Genomic DNA, 27,374 nt, shown 5'->3' on the forward strand with positions numbered 1-27,374 from the left:
CCTAAAGATTTGATTAAATCACATCATCACATCATTAAATCACGCATCACAAGCAAATCAAATTGATTTGCTTGTGATGCATGTTTCCAACTGAAGAGCAAAAACTATTAGTCCAAAGATACAATCAACACATTCACTAAAAAGAAGAGGCAACAAACAGCCGTGACGTAGAGGTTCATATGGATCATACAGCGTTGTGCTGCTTTTATTGTGAAGGATATGTTCACAAATTATTTAATTGACTTTCCGTTACGGGCTTTTCAAAATAAATCAAAGATTATTTTGAAATTGTAGAGTTAAAATTTGGAAAGAAATTGAGAAAAGAGAAAAGAGTGAGAAATAAACGAATATTGGATTTTCTTAATAATCTGAAATAAACTAGTGGAGTTTATGTTAAAGCTTTGATGATCAGCAAGGATTTGAAATTAATAAATTGAAGTTAATTTGTATTTGTGGAAAACAGCATTGACAGTGTATCAAGCTGTACATAAACTTTTTTTTCTGTCATAAATTTGATATAGGGTTTGGACCTTTTAACATGAGGTTTAATGTGCCTGTTGAGTCTGCGCATATAAGAGCTTAAATAATGTTAAAGTTTTTTTAAATGTTTTTCTAATCATAGCTCATACTTTTATTTTACAGTGCACAGACGAAACATGAATGAATGATTATGTGAGAAATGTACTTCAAGGAATCTGTCAAAGCTCTCTCAATATTTCAAAACAAAAGCTTTACCAGATGTTCCCAGCATGCATCAAGGTTATATTTTTCTCAAGCCAGTCTGGAGATCAGACACCATGCTGATCCATCTGCTGGGTTTAAATTTTTGGCCCTCTGGATAAAGGTTGTCTTATCCTGAGGAGGTGGCTGACCAGCTGTTCCTCAGCCTGCTGCAGGTCAGTCGTGATCCTGCATACATCTGAGTAAAATGCCCACATGTTAAACTATGTGGGAGGTTCTGAATCAGTCAGACACCCTTTTACCTACTTTAGAGTCACCTTTAATGCTCTTTGCTCCGATGACAGCTTTGTTTTCGTTAGAAAGACCAACAAACAAAAAACATTTTACTAAATAATTTTTATGGATTGATGTCATCAGCATTCATGAGGCTGATTTGTTTTATTAATCCTGGACTATTAAGGCTGAGACTCACTCATATGAGAAGAATATGGAGGCGATTTTAGGAATATTTACCTATTTGTACACTATTTCAGGTTTAAATAAACATAAACATCTCACCCAGGATTACACGCTGGATTCGTCCTGGGTATCTCAAGGCTATGGATGTTGTAGGGCTGTCATGGTTGACACGTCTCTACAACATTGCGTGGTCATCGAGGGCAGTTCCTAGGGAGTGGCAGACCGGGGTGGTGGTCCCCATCTTTAAGAAGGGTGACCTGAGGGTGTGTTCCAACTATAGGGGGATCACACTCCTCAGCCTCCCTGGAAAGGTCTACGCCAAGGTACTGGAGAGGAGGGTCCGATCGATAGTTGAATCTCAGATAGAGGAGGAGCAATGTGGTTTTCGTCCTGGCCGTGGAACTGTGGACCAGCTCTATACCCTTGCAAGGGTGATGGAGGGGGCATGGGAGTTTGCCCAACCAATCCACATGTGTTTTGTGGATTTGGAGAAGGCTTATGACCGTGTCCCCAGGGGCACCCTGTGGGGGACGCTCCAGGAGTATGGGGTGGGTGGCTTTCTGTTAAGGGCCATTCAGTCCCTTTACCAGAGGAGCGTGAGTTTGGTCCGCATAGCCGGTAGTAAGTCGGACCTGTTCCCAGTGAGGGTTGGACTCCGCCAGGGCTGCCCTTTGTCACCGGTTCTGTTCATCACTTTTATGGACAGAATTTCTAGACGCAGCCGTGGTGTGGAGTGTGTCGAGTTTGGTGGCAGGAGAATCTCGTCTCTGCTTTTTGCGGATGATGTGGTCCTCCTAGCTTCATCCAGCTCTGACCTTCAGCTCTTGCTGGGTAGGTTCGCGGCCGAATGTGAAGCGGCTGGGATGAGGATCAGCACCTCCAAATCTGAGACCATGGTTCTCGACCGGAAAAGGGTGGCTTGCCACCTCCGGGTCGGGGGAGAGGTCCTACCTCAAGTGGAGGAGTTTAAGTATCTCGGGGTCTTGTTCACGAGTGAGGGTAGGAGGGATCGGGAGATCGACAGGCGGATTGGTTCGGCGTCTGCAGTGATGCGGACGCTGAGCCGATCTGTCGTGGGGAAGAGGGAGCTGAGCCAGAAAGCCAGGCTCTCGATTTACCGGTCGATCTACGTCCCAATCCTCACCTATGGTCATGAGCTTTGGGTAATGACCGAAAGAACGAGATCGCGGATACAAGCGGCCGAAATGAGTTTCCTCCGTAGGGTGGCCGGGCTCAGCCTTAGAGATAGGGTGAGGAGCTCGGACATTCGGGAGGGACTCGGAGTAGAACCGCTGCTCCTCCGGATCGAAAGGAGCCAGTTGAGGTGGTTTGGGCATCTGGTCAGGATGCCTCCTGGACGCCTCCCCGGGGAGGTGTTTCGGGCATGTCCTGCCGGCAGAAGGCCCCCGGGTCGACCCAGGACACGTTGGAGAGGTTACATCTCCAATCTGGTCCGGGAACGCCTTGGGGTCCTGCCGGAGGAGCTGGTGGACAAGGCCGGGGAGAGGACGGCCTGGAGCTCCCTAGTTGGGATGCTGCCCCCGCGACCCGGACCCGGATAAGCGGAGGAAGACGAGACGAGAGACGAGACGATAAACATCTCAATCAAATTTTTAAAATAAAAGAAGTTGTGCATATATAACCTATTTCAGACCCTTGAAAGATGTAATAAATGTGTTCAGTTTTCTTTAGATGAATTCATCTGAATGAATGTCTATTTTTAAGTCATTGTCCTATTGGACCCTCAAACCCTCCACTGACCTTTTGCTTCAGTTCTCTGACATTATTCAGCAGAATATGCGAGAGAAAAAAATGCACTGATATTCTCCTCATTGATGGTGAACTTCACAGACTTCCTGACAGCAAGTTCGGATTAGGAGTTATGTTTCCCTGTTGATGCACTCTCAATCGAGTCAAGTGTTTGTCTGAAGGCTGCATTCAAGGTTTGGTTTTGATAGGCTTACTTCAGCGGCTCACAAACACACTTACTGCTTTCTAAATGGAGCATACTGCTTGCCTGTTTCATCGTGTGTAGCTGGGTTTGTTCTTTCCCCTCAGGAAAGGGTTCATTTTCACAGTTGACAATCTAAACTCAACTCTTTCTTCTTGTAACCCATACACACTGGGACAGCGTGATTTACTGAAACAATGACATTTGCATGTGAGAGTCACCTTCCGTTTTATTGTCAGGTACTTGTGAAAAGCAGGCAGGTAGGCAGTTAAATCTCCTCGGAAGAGTTGCACCAAATCAGCCCCATGGATCCCAGTAAGAATCTTTATTGTGTTTTCAGATATTCAGGTTTTTACTGGGAGCCTCTAGTGACAAGAAAAGGAAATGAAATCAAAAGTGTGACAAGCTTTGCATGATACTTGTCACCAGTGTTTTAAGTCTTATTGTTGCATTTATAGAATATCTTGCATTGTGCACTTTATGTTCTGACATCAAAGTGTGTTTTCATTGGTGTGTGCAAGGAGCCAAACTCCATCCCAAAAAACAATCAATAAACTTAAAGATCCAATAAAGGACTTTTATTTGTACAAAACAAGTAACTTTCAGTTGAGAATTAATTCACTGGACAGGTTTTGGCTTAAAAATAAAAATAATAAAATTCACCTGCAGAACAAATCGGACTGAGATTTCTTCTGCATTAGATGAAATTATTATTTGGCCAAAGTATAAAGAATCTTAAAAAAAAGTAATACAAATTCTCAAAAAAACTTTTTAAAAATACGTCTTTTTGTTGACTGATAAATACGGAATATAGAAGTTGAGCGAGGCAGATTAAAAATGAAGTTGTCTGGTAGGATGTTGATTGTGTCTTTTCACTGATGCCTTGCGCTAACCTGGCCAGCCATGCCAATGCTTCCTTACAGGGGGCCTAAGTCACGACCATCTACCTCCGGACCACGGGTCTCCGGAAGAACGAAGAAATGAATTTAAGTAACGGGGCTAAAAATGCAATTTTCTAATTCCGCTTGTCTTGTGCCTTGGATTTCTCATTTGATGTCCGTGAATTTTAAAGCTTTTTGATACTAAGAACGCTCTTATTTTCGAACGGGGAAACGCTATTTTAGGTTTTGTGTGGAGATAAGTCCAGGACTACAGATGCACTTCACAAAAGTGACGTCATCGAACCAGACACGGAGAAAACTGAGAGAAAATGGCTGTAAGTTCAGCAAACTTCCCACAGGAGAAAAGAACCACCATAAATCTGGCCATGTGGTAAGTAGCAGCTACGTTAGGAGAGAGGAGATTATGTGGTGACGTCACATATGCGACGTGCCGATTTCTGGTGTGTAGTCATGCTAATTACAAACATTTACAAGCTGATAAATCTCAAACTACGTGACAGGTGTGGTCGAAACACCCATCATTACTTTTCATTTAAATTGCAGTACAACATATGTGCGATCCAGGGCGTAAGGCAAGGCGGGTTAGAAAATAACGTTTTTTGCTCCATTGACTTGCATTCATTTTTTCGTTCTTCCGGGGACCCATGATCCGACCAGAAAGGAAGGAGACTTAGGCTCCCTATCGGAAGCAAAGGGCCTGATAATGCTGCCATTTAAATAACCCCACCCCCTGAGGATTCTAACCGAGCCAGTCAGCACTGAGCAGCATACGTCACACACAGCAACTCTCAGTTCCTCCTAAACAACAAAGATGACATCTGAAGCAGAGTTCACTGCGGCTCTTTCCTCTGTTCTAAACGACTTGGACATGTCTTTAAAACCACAACAAGAAGAAGCGCTAAAAGCATTTCTTCTAAAGAAAGATGTTTGTGCCAGAAGCCAGACGCCATCTTTGACTACAGCTAAAACACTACAGTTGTCATTTCTGCCTTTTATCTGATAGGTTATTTCTGAGCTGGCTAGTCCCGCCCCTTGTGGTGCTCTCTGCCTATCCAGACTCATCTTCTGTGTGGAATAGACAGAGGGCGAGTCTGGCGGGCCTGGCTAGTCTTCCAAGTTTTTAGACTTTGTGGATCAGATTTGAGTTCCTCCACAATCCTGTCTACTGCAATCTAAAGAACGGAAACAGCATTTCTTTGCTGTACTTTTTTTTTTTTTTTTACATTAGAGAACTTCGTCTTGACTCGTCGAAGCTCAAAGACAGAGTAACGGTTCCACTTCCAAAGCTCACCCTTGGCCTATGCCTTTCTGAAGGCAGGTCGCAGTCATTGCCGTTGGTCTTGAGGCTGATTGATGAGGACGGAGTCGAGCCTGAAGACCCACCAAGGCTGTTAGACTTTTTCCTGGAAATCGTGCTGTGTTTTAGCGTAGCCTTTGCTGCCACTTTGAAGGCGTGGGCTGCGGTGCTGCATCGAACCTCCTCAATTGTGTTTCTGGATGGCTTGAAGAGGATGATGTAGACTTTGTTAAAGAAAATGCATGCTAGCATTCCAAAGCTGGACGCCAGAATAGCTATGACCTCAACCGCTGAAACAAACTTGCCATAGGTGCTGAAGTAGGCAGGGATAAACGAGATCCAAACAATAAAGAATATCAGCATGCTGAAAGTGATGAACTTGGCTTCGTTGAAGTTCTCAGGAAGTTTCCGGGACTTGAATGCAAAGAAGAAGCAAATAGCTGCCAGTAGACATGTATAGCCAATGATAAAGCCTAGAGCCATCACAGAGCCTTCGTTGCAAGTGATGAAAATGATCTCATCAATGTTGTGATTCCTGTAGCTAGAAGGAGGGGCATTGTAAAGCCACACCACACATATCATAACTTGAACAAATGTGAACAGAAACACCAGGAGGAACTGTAGATTCAACCCCCACCATTTACGGTGGAGACTTGTTGGAATTTTGGCCTCGAAAACCAAAAGCACTCTGTTGGTTTTAACAAGAATGCAGGAGATGCAGAGAACAAAGCTGATACCAAAGGCAGGTTGGCGTACGCGACATGTCCAGTCCTGCGGCTCTCCAATGAAAATTAGTGAGCTTGAGAAGCAGCAGATGAGGGAGAACAAGAGGACGTAGGACAATTCTCGGTTTGTGGCCTTCACTATAGGAGTGTTGCGAAATTTGACAAAGACTCCCATCACAAAGGTTGTTAGGACAACACCTAGGACAGCACATATGGTCAAAGCTATTCCAAACGGTTCAGCCCAAGAGAGAAACTCGATTTCTTTCAGGAAGCAGAATGTGTGGTTCCCATTTGACCAGGAGTTGTTTGAACATTTTGTGCAAACGCTGGCATCTGTGTAAATCCAAAAAACACAATAATCAGTATTACAACAGCAACAGTAGAGTTTTTCCATGTAGGATTGTCTATACCTTTATGGTTACTGTACTCTCCATCTGAACACTCAGTGCATTCAAAGCAACATGTGGGCATGCTGTCGATGATCCCCTTTCTTGTTCCAGGATCACATTCCTCACTGCAATTAGAAAACGGCACCTGCAGGGTGTAAAACAAACATATTATATGAGAAAAGTAGTAACGTACAAACAGCACCAACAAGAGTTCATGTTTCTGCAATGGCTTATATATATATATATATATATATATATATATATATATATATATATATATATATATATATATATATATATATATATTCTGGGAGTGAGACCCCTTCTGCGTGGACTTCCCTTTCTTTGTCACCATCTGACCACACTCCTCAAGATCGAACGGCTTTTTTCAGGTTTATTCTTTCAGCGCTCATAATGGTGTTTCATGCTACTTTTGCAACATGAATATTTTAGAAGAATTATTTTTCCCAATTGTATGTTTTGGAATTGCTGTAGCACAAACAATAGATAAAAAATGACTTTGTTGCAAATGCTAAGTTTTAGGAGTAGTATATAACAGCCTTTAACCAGTAAATGTTTTTTCTCTTATAAAAGGTGGAATTTGTAAGAAATGACTTCCTGTGGTCAAATGTGGTTACTGCAGTCTTTATTTTAAGCAAAATTATTGCTTTCTCGCTCCTGTTCTGTGAGTTTCGTCGCTATTGCCAGTTACAGATCACCACCAGAAGATTATGGATGAGTAGAGAAAGTAGAGTCATACACAGTAAGTTGATGAAAACGTAAATAAATTGTCATATCTGGTAGCACTCTTGGGTATGTCACTTACTACACTTATTACAAAAGTTTGTCTATGCATTACAGGAAGTGCATTTGTTTGCTGTCTTGTTGTTAGCTTGCTGTTGTAGTTATTAACGACTCATTAAAGAAAGTAAAATGCCACTACTGACTCATTATTCACTTCACACGTACATTGAAAAAGTAGCTTGAGGTATTTTTAGAGCTCATTATTTGCTTTTAATTCACTCTTAGTATTGTTAGCTCAACGCTAGCCTCTGTCGTGCTTCACCTAATATTAGAGTAAAACAAAAAGATGCAGTAGCTCCTGTTTACTGGCTTTGGTTCTTTGAACAACTCTGGAGCTTTTTGCCTGCTGGTGTCTAATTTCAAACGCCTGCATTGTTGCATGAGTTCACTGAAGATTCGCCAAACTCAGAGTGTAAACAGTAACTACGTATGTCCCTTTTTGTTTTGTTTTTTTTTTGGAAAGAGAAAAACTGACAACCCCCAGACAGCTGAAAATAAAATCTATTCCAGTATAAATTTTCCTTTCAACATGATTGGACATTAGACTGTTTTGTGACTATTTCACAGTAGAATTCTTACATATTGCACCTTTTAAACAACCTTAAAATCTTGTGTACTTTGCCCAAAGAACTTTTTATCACTCGCTTATCCCATTCAGAGTCAGAAATACCAAGTGAATGTTTTAGGAATGAGGTGAAAAAAAATTTAAACTATTTATACAAGCATATTTTGGCTTGGCTGATATAATAATCTAAAATCAGTTGTCATAAAAGAGTAAAATGTTTGGACTGTTTTTGTCATTTTGCTATTCCTGTGATTTCATTCACATGAGCATGCTTTGACTGACCTCTGAACTGTATCCATTCCAGAGAATCTTTGTCTTGTCAATAAACAGTTTAGCTCCTCTCTTGGCGTGCATTCTGTAGCATCCAACCTCCTCAAAGATCACAGAGCCGTCCTCTGTAGATCTGTGCCAGTTGACGATGGTATAGTTTGCTGTCAGGTCTGCATTTTCCTCAAAGTGCATCTTTTCACCCAAACTGTTAGTGAAGTTCAAATGCCTCAGTTGCTTCAGCACCTATAAAGTAGAATTATCATTTTCAACAAATCAATCATTTAGTTGTTTCAATCATCTGTGCAAAAGCTTACCTGCCATGCTTCAATTTTCTTGATATCTGCACAAGAGTTGTTAGCAAAAAGGCCACGCCCAGGTGTGCAGGTGAGTATGTCCTGCAGGGCCTGAGCAATTGCATAAACTGTTCCATAAACATTATAGGAGATCCGGAGGTGTTTGTAGTCGAGGTACGGGGTCTCAACACTTGTGATGTCTTCCTCACCGGTGCACAGAGGCCTGAAAGTGGTGCTGTCATTCTCGCTTTCTTGGATTCTTGGGCTGCCTTCCAGGTAACAATTAAAGGTTTCTTCCCAAAACTCTCGGACAAACTCATTGTGACTGCTCTTTTTTGGTTGGACTTGCTGTAAAAACTCTCTAAATCCTGGTATCTGCCCTGCCCTTAAAGCAAAGCCAATGGTTCCTGCTACCACATCTAGATATTCTGGTTTGGCAATAAGGGAGGAGCTAGCCCATGCCTCACTGGCGAGCCAGATGCGATCTGTGATGTTTCTCCTTACCATCTCTTTGATCAGGGGCTCAATGTCTGGGCCACTGGCAAAAACAACTATCACTTTAGCTGTGGAGTTCTCAATTCTATCAACCAGAGCTTTAATTTCATGATCCTCAAAGTACTGAGAGATAAGTTCATTCAGGTGGATGCAGATATCTCGCTCTTCCATTTCCTTTTCGAACTTTTCAATTCCAGGACGTCCGTAATCATCATCGGAAGCAACGGCGATGACCCAGTTCCACTGGAAGTACTCGATGATGTCTGCCATGGCGGTGGCCTGGTATTCATCTGTGGGGATGGTTCTCATGAAGGACTTGTACTGATTTTTGTTGCTCAGGAGGCGACTAGAGGAGGCATAGCTGATCTAAAACAGGAAAGATTTCACACATTTGTGTCATCATCCATATGCACATTAAAAAAATAATAAATAACCATTCAGATTTAGTTTTGCACCTGTATTATGATGCTAGTATAAACTTCCTGTCCAAGCACTGACCTGAGGAATATAAAAAAGACCCAGCAGGTTGGCAACTGCTGTGGAGACTGCAGATCCAGCAGCTCCCACTACCGCAATGGTTGATGGGATGTGATCGGTGCAGTTACAGAACTCATCTAAATTCAGGGAGTCGATCTTGTTTTGAGCGACAAAGCTAAGGGTAGCTTCCAAGGCTTTTGACACAGTGTTGCATGTGTCAAATATCCTGTAGCCCAGCGTGATGTTGGGCAGCAACGAGCTGCTGTTGTTGATTTCATCAATCGCAAAAATCATAGCCTGGAGCCAACGAAATCCACGGAAATTAAACCTGAAAAACATCAAACTCAGCATAAAAATTTTTGTGTGTGACATAAATTATAACTAGACACAAAACCATAATGCAGTGTTAAAGGAAAAGGAGCACCCCCTACTGGCTGGTTGCAGTATGAATCTTAAAGGCAATTTTCATGAGATGAAAACATTATTCAGCCTTTTGTAGCTTCAGAACAGAAATAACATTTGTTTACATTTGATTGGAAAACCCTCAAATTTGTGTGACAATAAAGAAAGCAAAACCACCTCTTCCATCCTACTTCTGACACTCACAATTCTCTAAAATGGTACAGCGACATACTTTAGACTCTTAAATCAGAACTCACTGAAGGAATGGTCTACTCAAATCTTACCGAACACACTGTGTGGCTTCTGGCCGAGCTGCCAGGTCTTGATCTTTAGATGAGACACCAAAGTGAATGGGGAAAAGACCTCCGAGTAAAATATCCCCAGTCATTTGGGCTCTCTGATGGGGTCCATAAGTGGAAGTCACATAACTGAACCCCAACATCGACAAGTAACACAGAAGCAGCTTCATCTTTCTTGTGTCTGATTGGATTGTTCCCTGTAGATTCTCAGAAGACGGAGATTCTCAGTTTTCCTTTGTCCGTTCAGTCTTCCCGCTGCACTGATGTGTTTTATTCATGTTTGGAGGACTGGGAAAGCTTCACCTGTCTGAAGAAAGTAGAAACAGGTTAAGGGTGGCATGCATGACGAACTTAAAATGACTTGAAACTATAACGGCCCTATAGAGAGGTGGATTTTGTGAGCGGGCTGATTTTTTGGGACGTGATTGTAATAGAAGTAAACATCTCACACACAGAGAGCATGCCTTTAGAAAATTCTCAGAACTAGAATAGCTGAGAGCAAAGTCACACTCTGTCGAGCTTCCTTCCTGCAGACTCCCTGTCTAATGTCAGAGAACTGCAGTCTCCATAGCAGCGCCGCCAAATCTGGCTAATCCTGCTGGAAAAATGCTGGAGCAGAGCTGTGATAATGAAGTCACAGCCACCCAGAGTTTACAACAGAACAAGAGTGTTTGCAATGGCTCATTTCCCAGGGCAAAAATGTCCTCAAAGTGTAAATTTATCCCAAAAAAAAAAGATATATATATATATCTATATCTATATATAAATATAGATATATATATATATATCATTGTTAACATGTTTTCTTACTTAAAATAGTCTTCTAGCAAAATTAATGTAAAATTTCATCTTTTAAAATAACTAAACTACATGCTACTGTGATTTTGTTCACTACTACAGAAACATTTAAACATTTGTTGGGATTTTACACGTTTTCACCTCCAGTTTCCAAACTAAAACACGACATATAAATCAAAGGAGGGACACGACTTACCGCCTGAAGCTCTGAGTTTTGACTCCACTTGAACCAACCAGTCTGCAGCTCTTAAACATTTAAAACCTTTTTCTAAAACATCCTGAGAGTCTTCAAAAGTGAAGTCTGCTGCTGTCTGAACCGCTCTGCAGATGAATCATTAACAGAGAGAGGGATTGTCCATTTCCTTCAGCTAAAAAAGTCTGTTCACACTTCACCCCTCCTGATCTAAAATAATCACTAATGTGATTGTGAAAGTTACCATCATCTACAACTTAGTTGAGGCTACTTATATGACACAATGTTTAATTCCTTCTTAAAGCAGCAATTCTGAGTTTTGCCCCTTTCAGGAATTAGATCTGATTTTTCTAAATAAATCCATAAAAATAATACTCATACCCTGTTCTGTGGTGTAATACATCAATGTTATTTTTACTAAGCTGGCCCTTTGTCCCATAGAGCCCCATGAAATTTGAACTGAGCACCACTCAGCATTAGCCAATAGCATTAGACATCCACTTACATATACAGGTCCTTCTCAAAAAATTAGCATATTGTGATAAATTTCATTATTGTCTGTAATGTACTGATAAACATTAGACTTTCATATATATTAGATTGATTACACACAACTGAAGTAGTTCAAGCCTTTTATTGTTTCTAATATTGATGATTTCGGCATACAGCTCATGAAAACCCAAAATTTCTATCTAAAAAAAATTAGCATATCATGAAAAGGTTTTCTAAATGAGCTATTAACCTAATCATCTGAATCAACTAATTAACTCTAAACAACTGCAAAAGATTCCTGAAGCTTTAAAAAACTCCCAGCCTGGTTCATTACTCAAAACCGCAATCATGGGTAAGACTGCCAACCTGACTGCTGTCCAGAAGGCCATCATTGACACCCTCAAGCAAGAGGGTAAGACACAGAAAGAAATTTCTGAACGAATAGGCTGTTCCCAGAGAGCTGTATCAAGGCACCTCAGTGGGAAGTCTGTGGGAAGGAAAAAGTGTGGCAGAAAAGAAAACGCTGCACAACGAGAAGAGGTGACCGGACCCTGAGGACGATTGCGGAGAAGGACCGATTCCAGACCTTGGGGGACCTGCAGAAGCAGTGGGCTGAGTCTGGAGTAGGAACATCCAGAGCCACCGTGTGCAGGCGTGTGCAGGAAATGGGCTACAGGTGCCGCATTCCCCAGGTCAAGCCACTTTTGAACTAGAAACAGCAGCAGAAGCGCCTGACCTGGGCTACAGAGAAGCAGCACTGGACTTTTGCTCAGTGGTCCAAAGTACTTTTTTCGGAGGAAAACAAATTTTGCATGTCATTTGGAAATCAAGGTGTCAGAGTCTGGAGGAAGACTGGGCAGAGGGAAATGCCAAAATGCCTGAAGTCCAGTGCCAAGTATGCACAGTCAGTGATGGTCTGGGTGCCATGTCAGCTGCTGGTGTTGGTCCACTGTGTTTTATCAAGGGCAGGGTCAATGCAGCTAGCTATCAGGAGATTTTGGAGCACTTCATGCTTCCGTCTGCTGAAAAGCTTTATGGAGATGAAGATTTCATTTTTCAGCACGTCCTGTCACCTGCTCACAGTGCCAAAACCACTGGTAAATGGTTTCAATTCAAATTCAAAGATACTTTATTAATCCCAGAGGGAAATTAGAGTTTCAGTACACACAATTCTAAGAATTGGTGACCATGGAATTACTGTGCTCAATTGGCCTGCCAACTCTCCTGACCTGAACCCCATAGAGAATCTGTGGGATATTGTGAAGAGAAAGTTGAGAGACGCAAGACCCAACACACTGAATGAGCTTAAGGCCGCTATCGAAGCATCCTGGGCCTCCATAACACCTCAGCAGTGCCACAGGCTGATTGCCTCCATGCCACGCCGCATTGAAGCAGTCATTTCTGCAAAAGGATTCCCGACCAAGTACTGAGTGCATAACTGAACATAATTATTTGAAGGTTGACTTTTTTGTACTAAAAACACTTTTATTTTATTGGTCGGATGAAATATGCTCATTTTTTGAGATAGGAGTTTTGGGTTTTCATGAGCTGTATGCCAAAATCATCAATATTAGAAACAATAAAAAGCTTCAACTACTTCAGTTGTGTGTAATGAATCTAATATATATGAAAGTCTAATGTTTATCAGTACATTACAGACAACAATGAACTTTATCACAATATGCTAATTTTTTGAGAAGGACCTGTAGATGTCAATCCCAGAGTGTGTAAGTACCTAGACTGGTACAGAGTTGGTGACATTTCCCATGGACAAGTAAGACTTTAATGTATGGAAAAAAGCAGAACACAAGAATACAGTGTGTTTTAACTCTGTTTAGTTTACCAGCTAGAGGTGTGTATTTGTTCATAAATGAGAAACATTGCTTCCAGCCGTAATCAAGGAGAGAGAGGGGCTTAATTCAATTCAATTCAAAAATACTTTATTAATCCCAGAGGGAAACTGATTGCTGTAGTAGCTCAGAATAATAATAATAATCAAGTCATCAAAGAGTTATTGTATATTACAATGGCTGTTGGCAGGAAGGATCTCCAGTAGCGGCGAAACTGAAGAAGCCTCTGACTGAAGACACTCTTCCGTTGTTGGAAAGTCTTGTGAAGAGAATGCTCAAGGTTGTCCTTCATTTTCTTGATTCTTTGGAGAATCCTTCTTTGCATTATCTCCTCCAGCAGTTCCGAAAGTGCCGAAACTCTCGCTGAGTCCTTGAAAGGGCTTGGAGTTCCTCCATCTTGTTGGCCAGTGATCTCACATTGCCCATTATGATCGATGGAAGAGATGGTTTGAATTTCCTCTTTCTCTGTCTCCGTTTTGCTCCCGCTCTGCACCCACACTTCTTGCTTTTTAGCTCATGTGGGATTTGTGGCTTCAGTTGAGGTATTATTTCAGCCTTTCCAATGTTAATCAGCTGCTCCCGATTGTAAACCAGCTTGTTGCCATGGTTATGCATCATAACAAATGCTCAAAAAGTAAAAAAAGCTAAAAAATAACTGTAAAAATCCTGCAAGCTTCACAGCACCAGAAACAGAAAAGTAAAATGTCCAAAAAAATACAGTTTTTCTTGAGAAACTAGAAGAAAAAATGTCCAAGAAAAGGCAAAACTTACATATAGTCAACAGAGCTACTCCAACATGCAGCCACCCAGAGCAGCACAGTTACGGAAAAAAAAAATAAAAGGTGCAAATCATTTTTCAGTCTCTAGCTAAAAAACTGAGAAAACAAAACTCTGTTTCTGCTTTAAATACAAAACTGATGTGCCTTTATTTACACATAAATCAATGAATTTGTTCAAATATCTCATGCAAAAAAATAAAATCTTTGATCAGTTTTATTTATCAAAACATACCCTTTTCCTGCATCAGACTTTTATTTGACCTAAAACAAAACATGTTTCCATCACATTGGAGCCCACAAATACACAGAATCTGTTTTCAGTGTCTGCATTTCTGATGGTCTGCAGTCAGCCTTACAGGGAGGCTGTTTTGTTTGTTTGATTGGACTTTAACTGCCTGATGATGGAAACCCCTAGAAGCAATGGACTGTACATCATGTTCCACAAACAACTGGGTGAATTTTTAATGCTCTGATGAGTCAGTCTCCAATCTGTTGCCGAGCAGATGTCCCCTCTAGAAAAATATTTCTCTTTTACAACATGTTGACTCATCTGTGCCCTGATCCAGCTCAGCGTCCGGCAGGCAAAGGCCTACAAAGAGCTGAGATTGAAAGAAACCATCTAGATGCTAAATGACAGATAAAAAAAAATCTGGTAACTTTTGCAAAGATGGGAAATCCTGTCAATAGTTGATGGTGTATGATGAGAAGTTACTCTTTTCTGTACGATTTAACTGTTGATGACATGGTGTGAAATTCTTTTAGCTTAAATTAAAATGAACAATCACTTGTGCAATTACGCTTTGAAGCTTTTCATTGATTATTTCTGGAAAAGTCTTCTAAACTATCGTTAGGCGAGGAGGTTCAGAGCCCTCAGAAGTCACTTGGTATCGTGATGTCTTTTTTCATCTGCTTCCTGGCCTATTTTTGAGAGTCTGCTTCCTTGACTGATGATGCTGTCCTATTTGCTCTGTGTTCACAGCCTGTTGCCAGTAGCTTTCACACATTAGTTGGGGCTCTAAAGTATGCGGTGGTTGGGATTACTCTGTGCTCTGTCCACGAGGTTAAACAAAAGTCTGTGTCCAATAAGAAACAGCACAAATCTGCTAAAATAATTTGTTCTCAATTTCATTTAATCTCTAAATTAATTGGATGGAATTTAAAAACTGTTCTTGTTTCCCACTGTGCATCACCACAGAAATGCTCCTGCACAGTGAAAACAGAAATAAAAAAGTCTGCAGTTAAACTGTCTGATCTTTTTCCTGTAGCTTATTGGGATCTATGCTCCCAATGCTCCGTGTTCTCTTCCCCATGGCTAGGGATGGACTTCTTTTAGACCTCTGAATAAATAAAGTCCTGTTGTTGCCACACTTACTTTAGGGATTGTAGTGGGTAAACACATCTCACAAGTTTGTAGTCCTTGTGTTCTGTAAGTTTATTGTGTTGATTATTTTTTCCATTTTAGAACTGATGCTGCTGGCATAGATTTGTGTAAATAATAATAAAAAAACAGATAAATGTTTTTTTCTTTCCATTGTATCTTCAATATTAGTCACTGATTAAATAGTTTAAGTGTAATTAATTTAATTTCTTATCAAAGAAAAATGTTCAACTTTTAGAAAACTAAAATCTTTGCGGCAATAATAACATTATTATTTGATATGAAGTCGCTGGTTGACAAGATGTCCACAGTGATTGTAGAAAGTGTCCACTGGAACCCTCTCTACTGAAAAAAAACCCAGCATATGTTGGTTCAACATGTGATGCTAATCCTGCATGAGAGATGCTGTTAATTGGATTCTAGACCATCATGCAGACTAGCATCCATCCTGGACCAGACAGCATCCCATGCTGACTAGCGTCGTGAGCTGGACCAGCCAGCATCCAAAACACAACTTATCCTAGTTTTTTTTTTTTCTGCAGGTTTGCCTTATTAGCCATCTGATCCTTTAGGTCAGGGGTGTCAAACTCAAATTCACACTGGGCCGAAACGAAAATCTGGGACGAAGTCACGGGCAAAATATGCTTAAAGTTTAGGTGATTGTTCACATTATTGGTGATTAGTTTGACAGGTTTAAAAAATATTCTGAAATTAATGAGATGAAAAAGTGTTGACAAGTAAAAATAAAATTGTAAAAGAAGCAGGTACTTTCAGACACCTTGTTTTTGTGACATGTTTTAAATGTGTTGGAAAAAATAAAAAATTTTAGCTATGCAAAATGAACATGCTATCTTAAGTTTTTTTCAACCTAACGTCGTGTAACAGGAACTAATAAAATTCACCTGTTCGAGTACGGAGCGTTTATGTTGCGCACAACGTATTAGCCAATCAGAAGACAGCAAATTTGAGTTGTAGCCAATCAGAGACTCGTCAAGCAGGAGAAGCGCATTGTTCAAAAAACGTTACAAGTCATCGGGTAAATTCAGTCAGCTGGAGCTCAGAGAGCAACGGTACTAGATACAGACAGGTTACGCGATTAGCCACAATCTCGACGCTTTATTAGTTTGGTTTATAAATATTTTTACTTTCTAGAAGCGTTTGTTGTTCTAATCACTGGAACCCAGCCGCTAATTCCTACAAGCTTCTGCTGAAAGGTGGGTCATTCTACGGAACATGTTTACTCACGGCCGAATACTTGGGTTTTATAATCCTGACGAACCTAACCACTGTTTCTTCTGTTGTGATTGGTTAGAGTAAATGTACATGTTTTATTGTTAAACCACCACTTATACTTGTGTCTTCTGTCGTGTGCTTCACTTCTCCCATTTGTGTTTCGGCAACAAGAACGATATCAGCCATTGGACCATCCAGTTGTCGGTCTCCCACACTTCCCTGGGTCCTCCATTACTTACTTGTGTATTTAACAAGTGTGATGTGTGCTTTCAGACTAGTGATGGGATTTGTGGCTTTATCATGGGAGCCGTTCATTAGTCGGTCGTTTACGTCAAAGAGCCGTTCAAAAGACTGGCTCCTTTGAACGAAGTGAAGCCAAGAGAGGGGGATCAATAGCACTGTCTTCCTGCAGTGTCTGTGAGGGCGCACGGGGTTGATTAACGTTCCTCCCACAGATATGCATGTAAACACTTGTCTATATACATATCCATGGTTCCTCCTACATCCGTCACAGCAGTGGGTGGGGTTTGAGGGGGTGAGTTTGACCGACTTCCGGGGAGGTTTGTTAAGATGAACGGCTCTCTGCAGGGACTCGGCTCTCATCATTCACTTTGAAAACCCTTTCAAAAGATTCGATTAGTTCGTGAACGTCACATCACTATTTCAGACAGTTTTTAATCAGCATTTTTGTCACTAGGCGCCACTAAAACACACAGATTGGTCCTTAAACATGATAATTCACAACAGAAAATATGAATACAATATAATTATTTAGACAAAACAATACTCTGAAGTGTCAGCTGGTTTTCTGAGTGTTCAAGTGCTTAAGAAATGTATTTTTTGCATGCTTCTATGTGCAGATAGAAATGTGTGCCAGACAAAAAAAAAAACTGTTAGAAATGCTGTTATTGGCACTGGGGAATCAAACTTGTGTGTTTTCCTGTTTGGTTCTACACGAATCACCACATGCCCTTCTGAGCTGCTCTTTCCAGAACTGCGCTGCTCTGGGTGGCTGCATGTTGGAGTAGCTCTGTTGACTATATGCAAGTTTAGCCTTTTCTTGGACATTTTTTCTTCTAGTTTCTCAAGAAAAACAGTATTTATTTATTTTTTTATATTTTACTTTTCTGTTTCTGGTGCTGTGAAGCTTGGAGGATTTTTACTATTTTTTCACTTTTTGAGCATTTGTTATGTGTAACCATGGCAGCTAGCTGGTTTACAATCGGGAGCAGCTGATTAACATTGGAAAGGCTGAAATAATACCTCAACTGAAGCCACAAATCCCAAATGAGCTAAAAAGCAAGAAGCGTGGGTGCAGAGCGGGAGCAAAACGGAGATAGAGGAAATTCAAACCATCTCTTCCATCAATCATAATGGGCAATGTGAGATCACTGGCCAACAAGATGGAGGAACTCCAAGCCCTTTCAAGGACTCACCCAGAGGCCTGTGCAGAGCAGCTCTGTGGGATTCTGCAGCACCTCTTCAACCTCAGCCTGGCCCAGGAGAAGGTTCCAGGCCTGTGGAAGACATCCTGCCTTGTTCCAGTTCCAAAGAAAACTCGCTCATCAGTTAATGACGACTACAGACCGGTTCCCCTGACATCCCACATCATGAAGGTCCTGGAAAGATTCCTGTTGGTCCACCTGAATAAGCAAACTAGGACATATCAGGCCCCGCTGCAGTTTGCTTATCGCCATGAGTTGGAGTTGAAGATGCCATCATCCAGCTGCTTCAACCAATCCACTGTCATCTGGACAAAGCAGGCAGCACTGTGAGCGTCATGTTGTTTGATTTCTCCAGTGCATTTAACACACTCCAGCCTGATGTACTTTGCCAGAAACTCCAGAAGACACAGGTGGGGGCCTCAACTATCACCTGGATCAAAGACTACCTGACAAACAGACCACAGTTTGTGAGGCTGAAGAACTGCACATCAAACCAGGCGATCAGTAACATTGGAGCACCACAGGGGACTGTACTCTCACATTCCTTTTTACCCTGTACACCTCAGACTTCCAGTACAAATCAGAGACCTGTCATCTACAGAAATACTCGGATGACTCTGCAGTTGTCAGGTGTATCAGAGATGGACAGGAAGCTGAGTACAGAGAGCTGGTGGAGCGCTTTGTGGCATGGTGTGGAAACAATCATCTGACCTTGAACATGAACAAAACATAGGAGATGATTTTAGACTTCAGAAGAAACAGGGTGGAGTCAAACACTGTTTCCATCATGGGAGAAGAACTGGAGGTGGTTGAGGAACACAAATACCTTGGAGTTCACCTGGACAACAGACTGGACTGGAGAAAGAACAGCGAAGCCGTTTACAAGAATGGACACAGCAGACTGCACTTCTTGGGGACGCTTGGGTCCTTCAATGTCTGTAGCAAGATGCTCCAGATCTTCTACAAATCTGTTGTTGAGAGTGTAATCTCTTCAGCCATCGTCTGTTGGGGTAGCAGCATCAGAAGCAGGGACCTGAAAATGCTCAACAGCCTAATAACAAAGGCTGGTTCTGTTCTGGGGACGACTGTGGAACCGCTGGAGGAGATAATGCAAGGAAGGATTCTCCAGAGAATCAAGAAAATGATGGACAACCCTGAGCATTCTCTTCACAAGACTGTCCGACAACGGAAGAGTGTCTTCAGTCAGAGGCTTCTTCAGTTTCGCTGCAACACTGACCGCTACTGGAGATCCTTCCTGCCAACAGCCATTGTAATATACAACAACTCTTTGATGACTTGATTATTATTATTATTCTGAGCTACTACAGCAATCAATTTCCCTCTGGGATTAATAAAGTATTTTTGAATTGAATAATCAGTCACTTTGACACATATTCACACTTGTTTCATACTGATAGCATTTTCTTTTGCAGTAGAGCATGGCACTGCCCCTGTCTTCCCCGTGTGGATACCCTTTTGAGGAGGAGGAGGAGGAATTACCTGTGTTTGAGTCTACGGTAGCAGAGAACGGCGGGCTGAGCAGACCACGTCTGCCTGAGATATCTGTCATTTCCCCTGGCCTGGACGGTCAGCCACCCCTCACAAGCCAGGTGAGATGGACGAACATACATTAATTCAATTCAGTTTATTTATATAGCGCCAAATCATTACAGTCGTCTCAAGGCACTTCCCAAAGTAATCATTCCAATACAGGTCAGTTCATTAAGCCAATCAGTAAAAAGTTTCCTTTATAAGGAACCAAGCAGATCACATCAAGTCACTGACTAGTGTCAGAGTCTTTACAGCAGTCCTCATGCTAAGCAAGCATGCAGCGACAGTGGGGAGGAAAACTCCCTTTTAACAGGAAGAAACCTCCAGACGATCCTGGCTCAGTATAAGCAGCCATCCGCCCTGACTCACTGGGGATCGAGAAGACAGAGCGCACACACACACACACACCATGTATACCAAGGCAAAAAGCAAAAAGAAGGCAGGAGCACTCAAAGTGACAAAAATGTGTCGAGTTTCTGACGAAGACACAAGCGGGTGTCAAAATTAGCCTTTTTTGTGACGTATTTAGTCACCGAGTGCTCCGGGCTTCTTTTTGCTTTTTTAACACATCATTGTTCTTCGCTGTGGAACATCAACTGGTTACTGTAATATGCACAGAGGATCTCAGAAGTAACATATATACCAAGTACTGTCTCTATGGCTACATTGTGATTTCTTAGTATATATTCTATTTAGTAAAATAAACTTTATTGTCTTTATCCTAGTGACTCTATAATTAACTCAACTGGTGAACTAGTAGTAGCACTTTGTATGTTAAAGAAAGTGAAATGTTATTATCGGGAGATGGAGAATGTTAAAGGGGTTATGTCGTAACAAAACCATTAAATGATGAAACAATAAATCTGTTAATAATTTTATGTTAAATCAGAATGTAGCAGCGAAACCCGGAGACCGTGACGACAGGAACTCAGAGAAGGTGAAGGTTTTTCTGCGTATTCGTCCACTCACTGATTCAGAAAGAGAGAAAGGAGAAGAGCAGGTGAGACGGTGAAGTTATCTTAATGTAACTATCAACTGAGTTTTTAGTTCTCTGCATATATTTGTTGCTGTTTGTGTAAGATTCACTCGTCTTTCAGGGTTGTGTGATGGTCCAAGATGAGGAGACTCTGCTGCTCAAAGCTCCACAGGAGTCTCAGAACATGAGGGCAGCAGAGAGAGGCGTCTCTCAGAGCATCCACAAGTTCAGCTTCTCCAAGGTAAAAAAGCCACAGCTTTACCGGATGCTTGGGAACATTTATTCCCTAATATGAACGTATGTTTAAGATGAATAACATCCTAGTATGTTTATTTACAATCAGTCCACAACAGTTGACCCAGATAGGTTTATTTATGTTTACATTTGTAATATTTTTACAGATTTTTGGTCCGGAGACGACTCAGCAGCAGTTTTACGAGGACACGATGAAGAAGATGGTAACCGATGTTCTTAAAGGAGAGAACAGACTCCTCTACACTTATGGTGTCACCAACTCTGGGAAGACTTACACCATCCAAGGTAGGAGGTGTGGTGTTTGTTGTCAGCTCCGTGATGTGGATGTTTCTACATGATGATCTGACATTTAATGATTTAACCTTAAACATCAACCTTGGACCTGCAGGCAGCGGTCGAGAGACGGGCCTCCTGCCCCGGGCTTTAGTGTCTCTGTTCAGGAAGCTGCAGGGGCGTCTCTATGGCGCCCTGGACCTGAAGCCAGTCATGTGTCAGGATGTGAGGCAGCTCAGCTCCAGTGAGATTAAGATGGAGGAAATACACAGAGACTCTCTTCTGAAAGAGGTAAACACAAAACATCCTTATAGTCCTGAGGAAGACTTTATTTATTTCATTTGCATAATCTTTACCTGTTTTTATGAGTTTAGAGTGAAGTTTGGCTTCTGGTCTGCAAATGAAAGTCCCCAGATGAAAACCGTCTGAATCCATGTTTCACAATGACTTGGCTTATTTTATCAACACTTAAAAGGAATGCATAAAATGCCAAATGGTTGCTCCGAAATACCACTCAGTTCTGCAGCTCTTGAGCTGCAGAAAGATGCAGCTTTAGACGACAGCTAGGTTGAAGGGAATGTTTCTGGAGAGCGGGACTGCAGCCTGTCCAACTCCGTCATCGGGACCGAGTTTTCAGCGGCAAACACAAAGTATTCAAAGCCCACGCGGAGGATTTTCTCGGGACTTGGGGAAACAACAACAGCGAAGAGGATTAACTTTTGCTGAATGCCGTTTTTAAACACTTCTCCCCAAAAGAATTCACTCGAGTGAAAGGTAACAAAGCTGGACTCGTGTTTCATTTGTGTTTTTACAGGATGGGAATCTTTCTTCTCGCCGCGCCGGAACCACGACAGTCTGGGACAGTGGCATCGGAGGACTCTCTACAACTAGCTTCACCACTCAGCCTGAAGGTGAGGCGTTAATCAGACTAAGAAAAGCATCAACCGTTCTGTTAGCCAAAGATTTCATTCCCAGCTCCCCGTCGGTCCCGTTTGCACTTGTATAAAAACATAACTAGAGTTTAAGTCTCAGCTGTGTAACTGATGTGTGTGTGTGTGTGTGTGTGTGTAGATGCTAACACCGTGTGTCTGGAGCCGGACAGTCTGTCCCTCAGTGGGGGGGTGGACCTGGAAGAAGGGGTTCAGTTTTCCATCTGGGTGTCCTTCTATGAGATCTACAACGAGTTCCTTTACGACCTGCTGGAAGCTTCGCCCTCCCAGCAACCCCGAAAGCGAGCGACGCTGCGTCTGAGTGACGACAAGCAGGGCAACCCCTACGTCAAAGGTAATTCAGACTCTTTGCTCCTCTAGTGCAACTGCTTTGGGGCTCTTCTTGGAGAATGGTTTCCATTGATTTCACTTTTATTTGGACACAATACTTGCTACTTTTATAATTTCCTTCTGCTACATCAGATCTGACCTGGATCCAAGTCCGCAGCGCCGAGGAAGCTTGGAGGATTCTGAAGGCTGGACGTCGTAGCCAGAGCTTCGCCAGCACCCACCTGAACCTAAACTCCAGCAGGAGGTGGGCAAACATTAAACTTTTGCTTTGGGAAAACATGTTTAGCAGAAAAGTTACAGATAATTGGCTCGTGATTGGAACTGGCCGGTATTCACGATGATCAGCTTAATGGGTGATTGGCAGATCTGAAGTAAAAAAAATGGCTTTATTATGTTTTGGTCCAGGATTACACCTTTGTGATGCAGCCATACAGACTTGGGAAGTTTCCTGGTGGGTGAACCCGCCATCACCGAGTGCTGAGTCGTGTTAACGATATTTCTAAAGTTGTTGATTTCAAACAGCTCTTTGAGACTAACCAGAATCAGAGTTAAGCTGCACAAAAATAGGAAATCGTTATCGGCCCTAGAAACCAGAATCGGTGCATCTCCGGTATTTAGTCGGACTTTTTGCGTTGCTCATTGTAAAATCATTTCTGATTTTAGCCACAGCGTCTTCTCAGTCCGTGTGCTGCATGTCCGCCCAGAGGCCGCTTCAGGTCAGGCCATGCACATCAGCGAGTAAGTTTACCCTTTATTACTGTAAACTTCACCTGTTTTACTGTAAAAAGTCCTGAAGCTAAGCTCCGTCTGCCCGGCAGACTGACTGTGTGTGATCTGGCCGGGTCTGAGCGCTGTAAGGAGCAGCGTAACGGTGAGCGGATGAAGGAGGCCAACAACATCAACACCTCCCTCCTGACACTGGGGCGCTGCATCGCTGCCTTAAGGCACAACCAGAACAAGTATGCTCCGAACCCGGATGGTTATGCAGTATAATAAAAAAATGCAGTTTCTAAAATCTCCTGGAACTTTTTTAACTCGTCTGCAGGTTGCGACCCCCTCAGGTGGTGCCCTTCAGGGACAGTAAACTGACCCGGGTTCTGCAGGGATTCTTCTGTGGCCGAGGGACCTCCTGCATGGTGGTCAACATTAATCCGTGTGCATCCATCTACGATGAGACCCTCCAGGCACTAAAGTTCTCTGCTATCGCTACCCAGGTAAAAACAAAACACTCCCACACGCCATTAACTTCTGAGTTCAGAGATGAGGCATGTTGTCATTTCAGCTCGTCCACGGCCCGTCCACAAAGACCAGAGTGGCCTACATCCTGTCGCTACTGTGCGAGCCGGCGGCTAACCGTGATGGAAGCACAGTGATGGAGGAAGAAGAGGAGGAAAGTGATGTTGAAGATGGAGATATCACGTTGTTGAATATGGAGGTGTGTTTGAGTTTGCAGACGCGGGATCTCGTAGTGCTTTGTGCACGTTTGGATAAATGCAAACATTCAAGATAAACATGAGTTCAAGGTGCATTTCCATCTACAGCGAGTTGTTCTAACACCCGGTTGTACGTTATTAAGACTCTGCTGCAGGTCATCGATGTGCTGAAGAGAGAAGTGCGCCGCCAGCGAGTGGAGAAGGAAGTCCTGGAGGCTAATGTGAGGGAGGAGGTGGTCTCGGAGGTGATGGTGGTCATGTCTGACATGCGGAAAGGATTCAAGTATGTGTGCTTGGTTTTGTTCTTGCTCTAATGTACGCAGAACCTGCCGTGGCATCATGTTTTAGATGCTTCTGAACTAAATAGTAAACACACAGCTGATCGTCAAGCGAGAAACAAGAGTGACCTGTTTGACATTAAGATGCTAGTCTGTCTTCTTGTCCTGAAGCGAGTCCTTGGAGGCTGAAAGGGCCATAATGGAGGAGAGATGTGAGGACAGGATAGCTAATCTGCAGAAACACCTGAAGATGTTCTACAGCCAGCAGCTTCAGGTGAGGGTTTGGACTTCTTTAAAGCTTTTGTAAGGTCTTCTCTCTAATCCTATCAAAGGTTTGAGGAGAACCTGCTTCCTGTGTTTCTGTAGGAGCGTGATGAAGAGATCAAGGAGTTATCCACTGCCCTTGAACAGGAAAAGAGGAAGCACGAGTCTGTGCCGTCCACGGCCTCTCCTGTGGACTCGGAAGGCCCTCGGCGCTCTCACCGCCTCATGTCTCAGGCCGAACCGAGGCTGCACGCCGAGCTCGATCAGTGTCGCGCTGAACTTGATCAGTGTCGCTCGCAGCTTTTCACAAAGACCCAAGGTCTGGCTGCATGATGCTTTGTGTTCTAGTGTTGGGATGCAGGTGTTAACAATCTCACTCTGCTCGCGTCTGCAGAGCTGACAAAGCTGAAGATGCAGCTAGAAGTTCCAGGTTCAGCTGGCGCCATCACCAGTGCTGCTGACCGCAAGCTGCAGGAGGGCCAGAGGGTCAGTACCATCTTAGGTCTTAACCCTACCCGTGACCCTCATCGCCTTCACGGACAACAAAAATGTCCTTTCCCTTCCAACAGAACCTGCAGAAGCTGCGTCTGGATTTGCAGAGGCTGGGAACCGATCTGCAATCTGGAGAACGAGCTTGTTGTCGTAACACCGGAGGGGAACGGCTGCGTCACACGCTAACGGCAGCAGACGAGACTCTGGCTAAGCAGGTACAACGTGTGAAAACCGAATAAGTTTGTTTCCATTTCTGTTCTGAAGCAGCGCTTTAGTCTCAACATGCAGAAAACCTGGTTAACTAGCCCGGTTCCCGCCTCTTCAGCTGTAGTTTTACTTTCATGCTGATTATAATGTCAGTTCTCATGTTGACCTATGCTCTCTCTCTCTCCCTCTGTCTGCTCTCCTAACACTCCTGCTGCACAGCCAGCTTTAAAACTACATTTAGGTTTCTAACGTCTTCACCAGGTGTTTGCTAAGCTAATCAAAGCATGTAGCATTTTTCCTCCCACTCTTTTCATCCTTCCACCCCCACGATCTCACCCTTCCTCCGCTGTGGTCTGGTCTAACCCTGTTCACTGACTCTTTCTCAGAACCAGATCCTGATGGAGCTCCAGAACAACCTGACTCTGGTCAAGGCAGACTTGAGGCGAAAAGCGGAGACTCTGGCGGGGTGTGCCCAGCTGCCCCCTACGAGCTTCGCCGCTCCCACCACACCTGGTTCCTGCAAAAAGAGAGGCGGCACAGCGACCACCCCAGCTGGAAGCGAAAACCACCCTCCACAGAAACGGCCTTTCTTCCAGTCTCTGTTCCCGCCTCGTAAATACAACACCCGCGTCGCCGAAGAAGCCTGCATGACCCCGTACACGCGGATCCTACGATCACGCCAGCCATCTCCTCCTCCCAGCCCTGTCCCGACCCCACGCTCTCTCAGGGGCAAATACTGAGCTCCTCAGTGAAAAGCCTTGCTGCTGCTTAACTCTATGGCATTGCTTTATATTTGAGACTATTTTTGCCGTGCAGTTTTTTATCCGTAATGCCAGTAACACGATCAACGCTTTAAGGCAGGAGTGTGAAAATCAGCCACCTGTCTGTGTTGCCTTCACTTGCATCAGCGATAAGTCAAACTAATTTGTGTGGTCACATTTAATCTGTTGCAGATTAAAGAAAGATTTGCATGTAACACAAACACAGCTACGGCGTCTATGGGCTGCTGCTGGAGATTAGTATGACTCCCTCTGTCTCTGGAAGCACTTTTATGTTTTATCCCAGTGATCCACTGCATGTCTGATTCTGTGGGGATTCTTTTGTTACTTCGGTTTGTTTTTCGGGACTAAATTAAACTTTTATTTCTTATTTGGGGGGGGGTGTGTCTGTGGAGTTTGACTGTAAAGAATTAGAAAGTGATTTGTAAATAATTTAGTCCTTTCTTTGTGCTGTCTGTCCTTTCCTTCATCTTTATTTCATTTGTATTAAAACATTTAAAGGGACAATGTAGTATTTTTTATTGTTAATTTCTGGAAGTATCCAAGATTTGAAAATGAATGAAATGACGCCCAGTTAAAATATTAGCGGCTTTGTAACGTATAACCATAAAAAAACGGTCTAAAATACATGGAAACGGGTCGAAGGCCCGATCTCAACACTTGCACTGCGCCCTGCAGCAAAGTGCACTTGGAGAACGTGCGCTGTAGAGTTCGAGTGTGTAGTACACAAGCGTGCAAATAATTGCAGAATTGAGACGGGGAGCAATGCATCAACTTCTGCACTTGAGAATCGGGACATCCTACGCACCCGCACCCCTGGCCGGGAACGCTCAATTCAAGGGTGCAAGAGGAAGTACTGGGATTGGGTCCAAGTCTCTGGGTGACGCAATATTATGGGTCATTCCCATCTGTACCGGGCCGGGTAGCGTAGGTTGTTTACATATCTGGGTGGCCTGGTATTTTTCCAGGCCAACCAAGGCTCATTCTCAGCCCTCTTCTCGAGGGGGTCTGCTTCAGGCCGACCAGGGCCAACACACCCACTGCTGACAGCAAATTCACACCTTCCATTAGAGTAAGCCTCTGATTGGTGTGTAGAATCAGCCCACATGGGCTTAAGACAAGGATGTGTGGAATCAAACGGGCCAGGCTAGGGCCGACCCGGTACAGATGGGAATGGCCCACTAGATGCCACATTTCCTTCTACGGGAGCCCATGAGGACAAAATGTATTGATTTGTAACAAATGGTTACAAAACTTTCACCATTAATAAAGATTGTTTTACACTTTTACCTCTTATTACCAGTGAAGAAAGCGAGTCTGATGTTATTTTGCTGAAGTTTGCACTCCCCGGGCCTTATTGACCCAAATGGGCATCCGTTGGTAAGGTCTTACTCCGACACAAAAATACT

At 43.0% G+C, this 27,374-nt stretch overlaps 2 protein-coding genes across 4 annotated transcripts; one reads left to right on the forward strand and one right to left on the reverse strand.

Moving 5' to 3' along the window:
- Positions 1-5,162: 5,162 nt before the first annotated feature.
- casr (calcium-sensing receptor) lies at positions 5,163-11,114 on the reverse strand. The gene is made up of 7 exons (XM_015960802.3): positions 11,004-11,114; positions 9,995-10,316; positions 9,330-9,636; positions 8,358-9,197; positions 8,056-8,286; positions 6,426-6,549; positions 5,163-6,348 (listed from the first exon to the last, which is right to left on the reverse strand). Exons 2-7 carry the CDS (start codon positions 10,177-10,179, stop codon positions 5,213-5,215), a joined length of 2,823 nt encoding a protein of 940 aa, XP_015816288.1. The 5' UTR covers positions 10,180-10,316; positions 11,004-11,114; the 3' UTR covers positions 5,163-5,212.
- A 5,436-nt stretch (positions 11,115-16,550) lies between these two features.
- On the forward strand, positions 16,551-26,472 carry kif20a (kinesin family member 20A). Of its 3 annotated transcripts, XM_070555298.1 has the most exons (20): positions 16,551-16,569; positions 16,652-16,713; positions 19,611-19,787; positions 20,618-20,728; positions 20,826-20,945; positions 21,106-21,244; positions 21,348-21,523; positions 22,047-22,143; positions 22,304-22,516; positions 22,645-22,756; positions 23,176-23,250; positions 23,331-23,471; positions 23,558-23,726; positions 23,795-23,947; positions 24,089-24,228; positions 24,395-24,497; positions 24,590-24,806; positions 24,882-24,973; positions 25,057-25,194; positions 25,573-26,472. In XM_070555298.1, exons 3-20 carry the CDS (start codon positions 19,617-19,619, stop codon positions 25,924-25,926), a joined length of 2,721 nt encoding a protein of 906 aa, XP_070411399.1. In that variant the 5' UTR covers positions 16,551-16,569; positions 16,652-16,713; positions 19,611-19,616; the 3' UTR covers positions 25,927-26,472. The 3 variants fall into 3 exon arrangements, with proteins under 3 accessions (XP_070411399.1, XP_015816289.1, XP_054586510.1); XM_015960803.3 differs by having other exon boundaries at positions 16,559-16,713; XM_054730535.2 differs by lacking the exon at positions 16,551-16,569 and having other exon boundaries at positions 16,574-16,713; positions 19,614-19,787.
- Positions 26,473-27,374: the final 902 nt, after the last annotated feature.

This window comes from Nothobranchius furzeri, chromosome 10, assembly GCF_043380555.1.
Source record: "Nothobranchius furzeri strain GRZ-AD chromosome 10, NfurGRZ-RIMD1, whole genome shotgun sequence".
NCBI classification, from domain to species: Eukaryota; Metazoa; Chordata; class Actinopteri; order Cyprinodontiformes; family Nothobranchiidae; genus Nothobranchius; species Nothobranchius furzeri.

Coding starts and splice junctions, on each gene's coding strand:
- casr (XM_015960802.3), bottom strand. CDS start 10,179: ATGAAGCTGCTTCTGTGTTACTTGTCGATGTTGGGGTTCAGTTATGTG. Junction 9,198..9,329: donor GTCTTTTTTATATTCCTCAG/GTCAGTGCTTGG, acceptor TTCCTGTTTTAG/ATCAGCTATGCCTCCTCTAG. Junction 6,349..6,425: donor AGAGTACAGTAACCATAAAG/GTATAGACAATC, acceptor GGATTTACACAG/ATGCCAGCGTTTGCACAAAA.
- kif20a (XM_070555298.1), top strand. CDS start 19,617: ATGGCACTGCCCCTGTCTTCCCCGTGTGGATACCCTTTTGAGGAGGAG. Junction 23,251..23,330: donor CAGGCCATGCACATCAGCGA/GTAAGTTTACCC, acceptor TCTGCCCGGCAG/ACTGACTGTGTGTGATCTGG. Junction 25,195..25,572: donor ACGAGACTCTGGCTAAGCAG/GTACAACGTGTG, acceptor ACTCTTTCTCAG/AACCAGATCCTGATGGAGCT.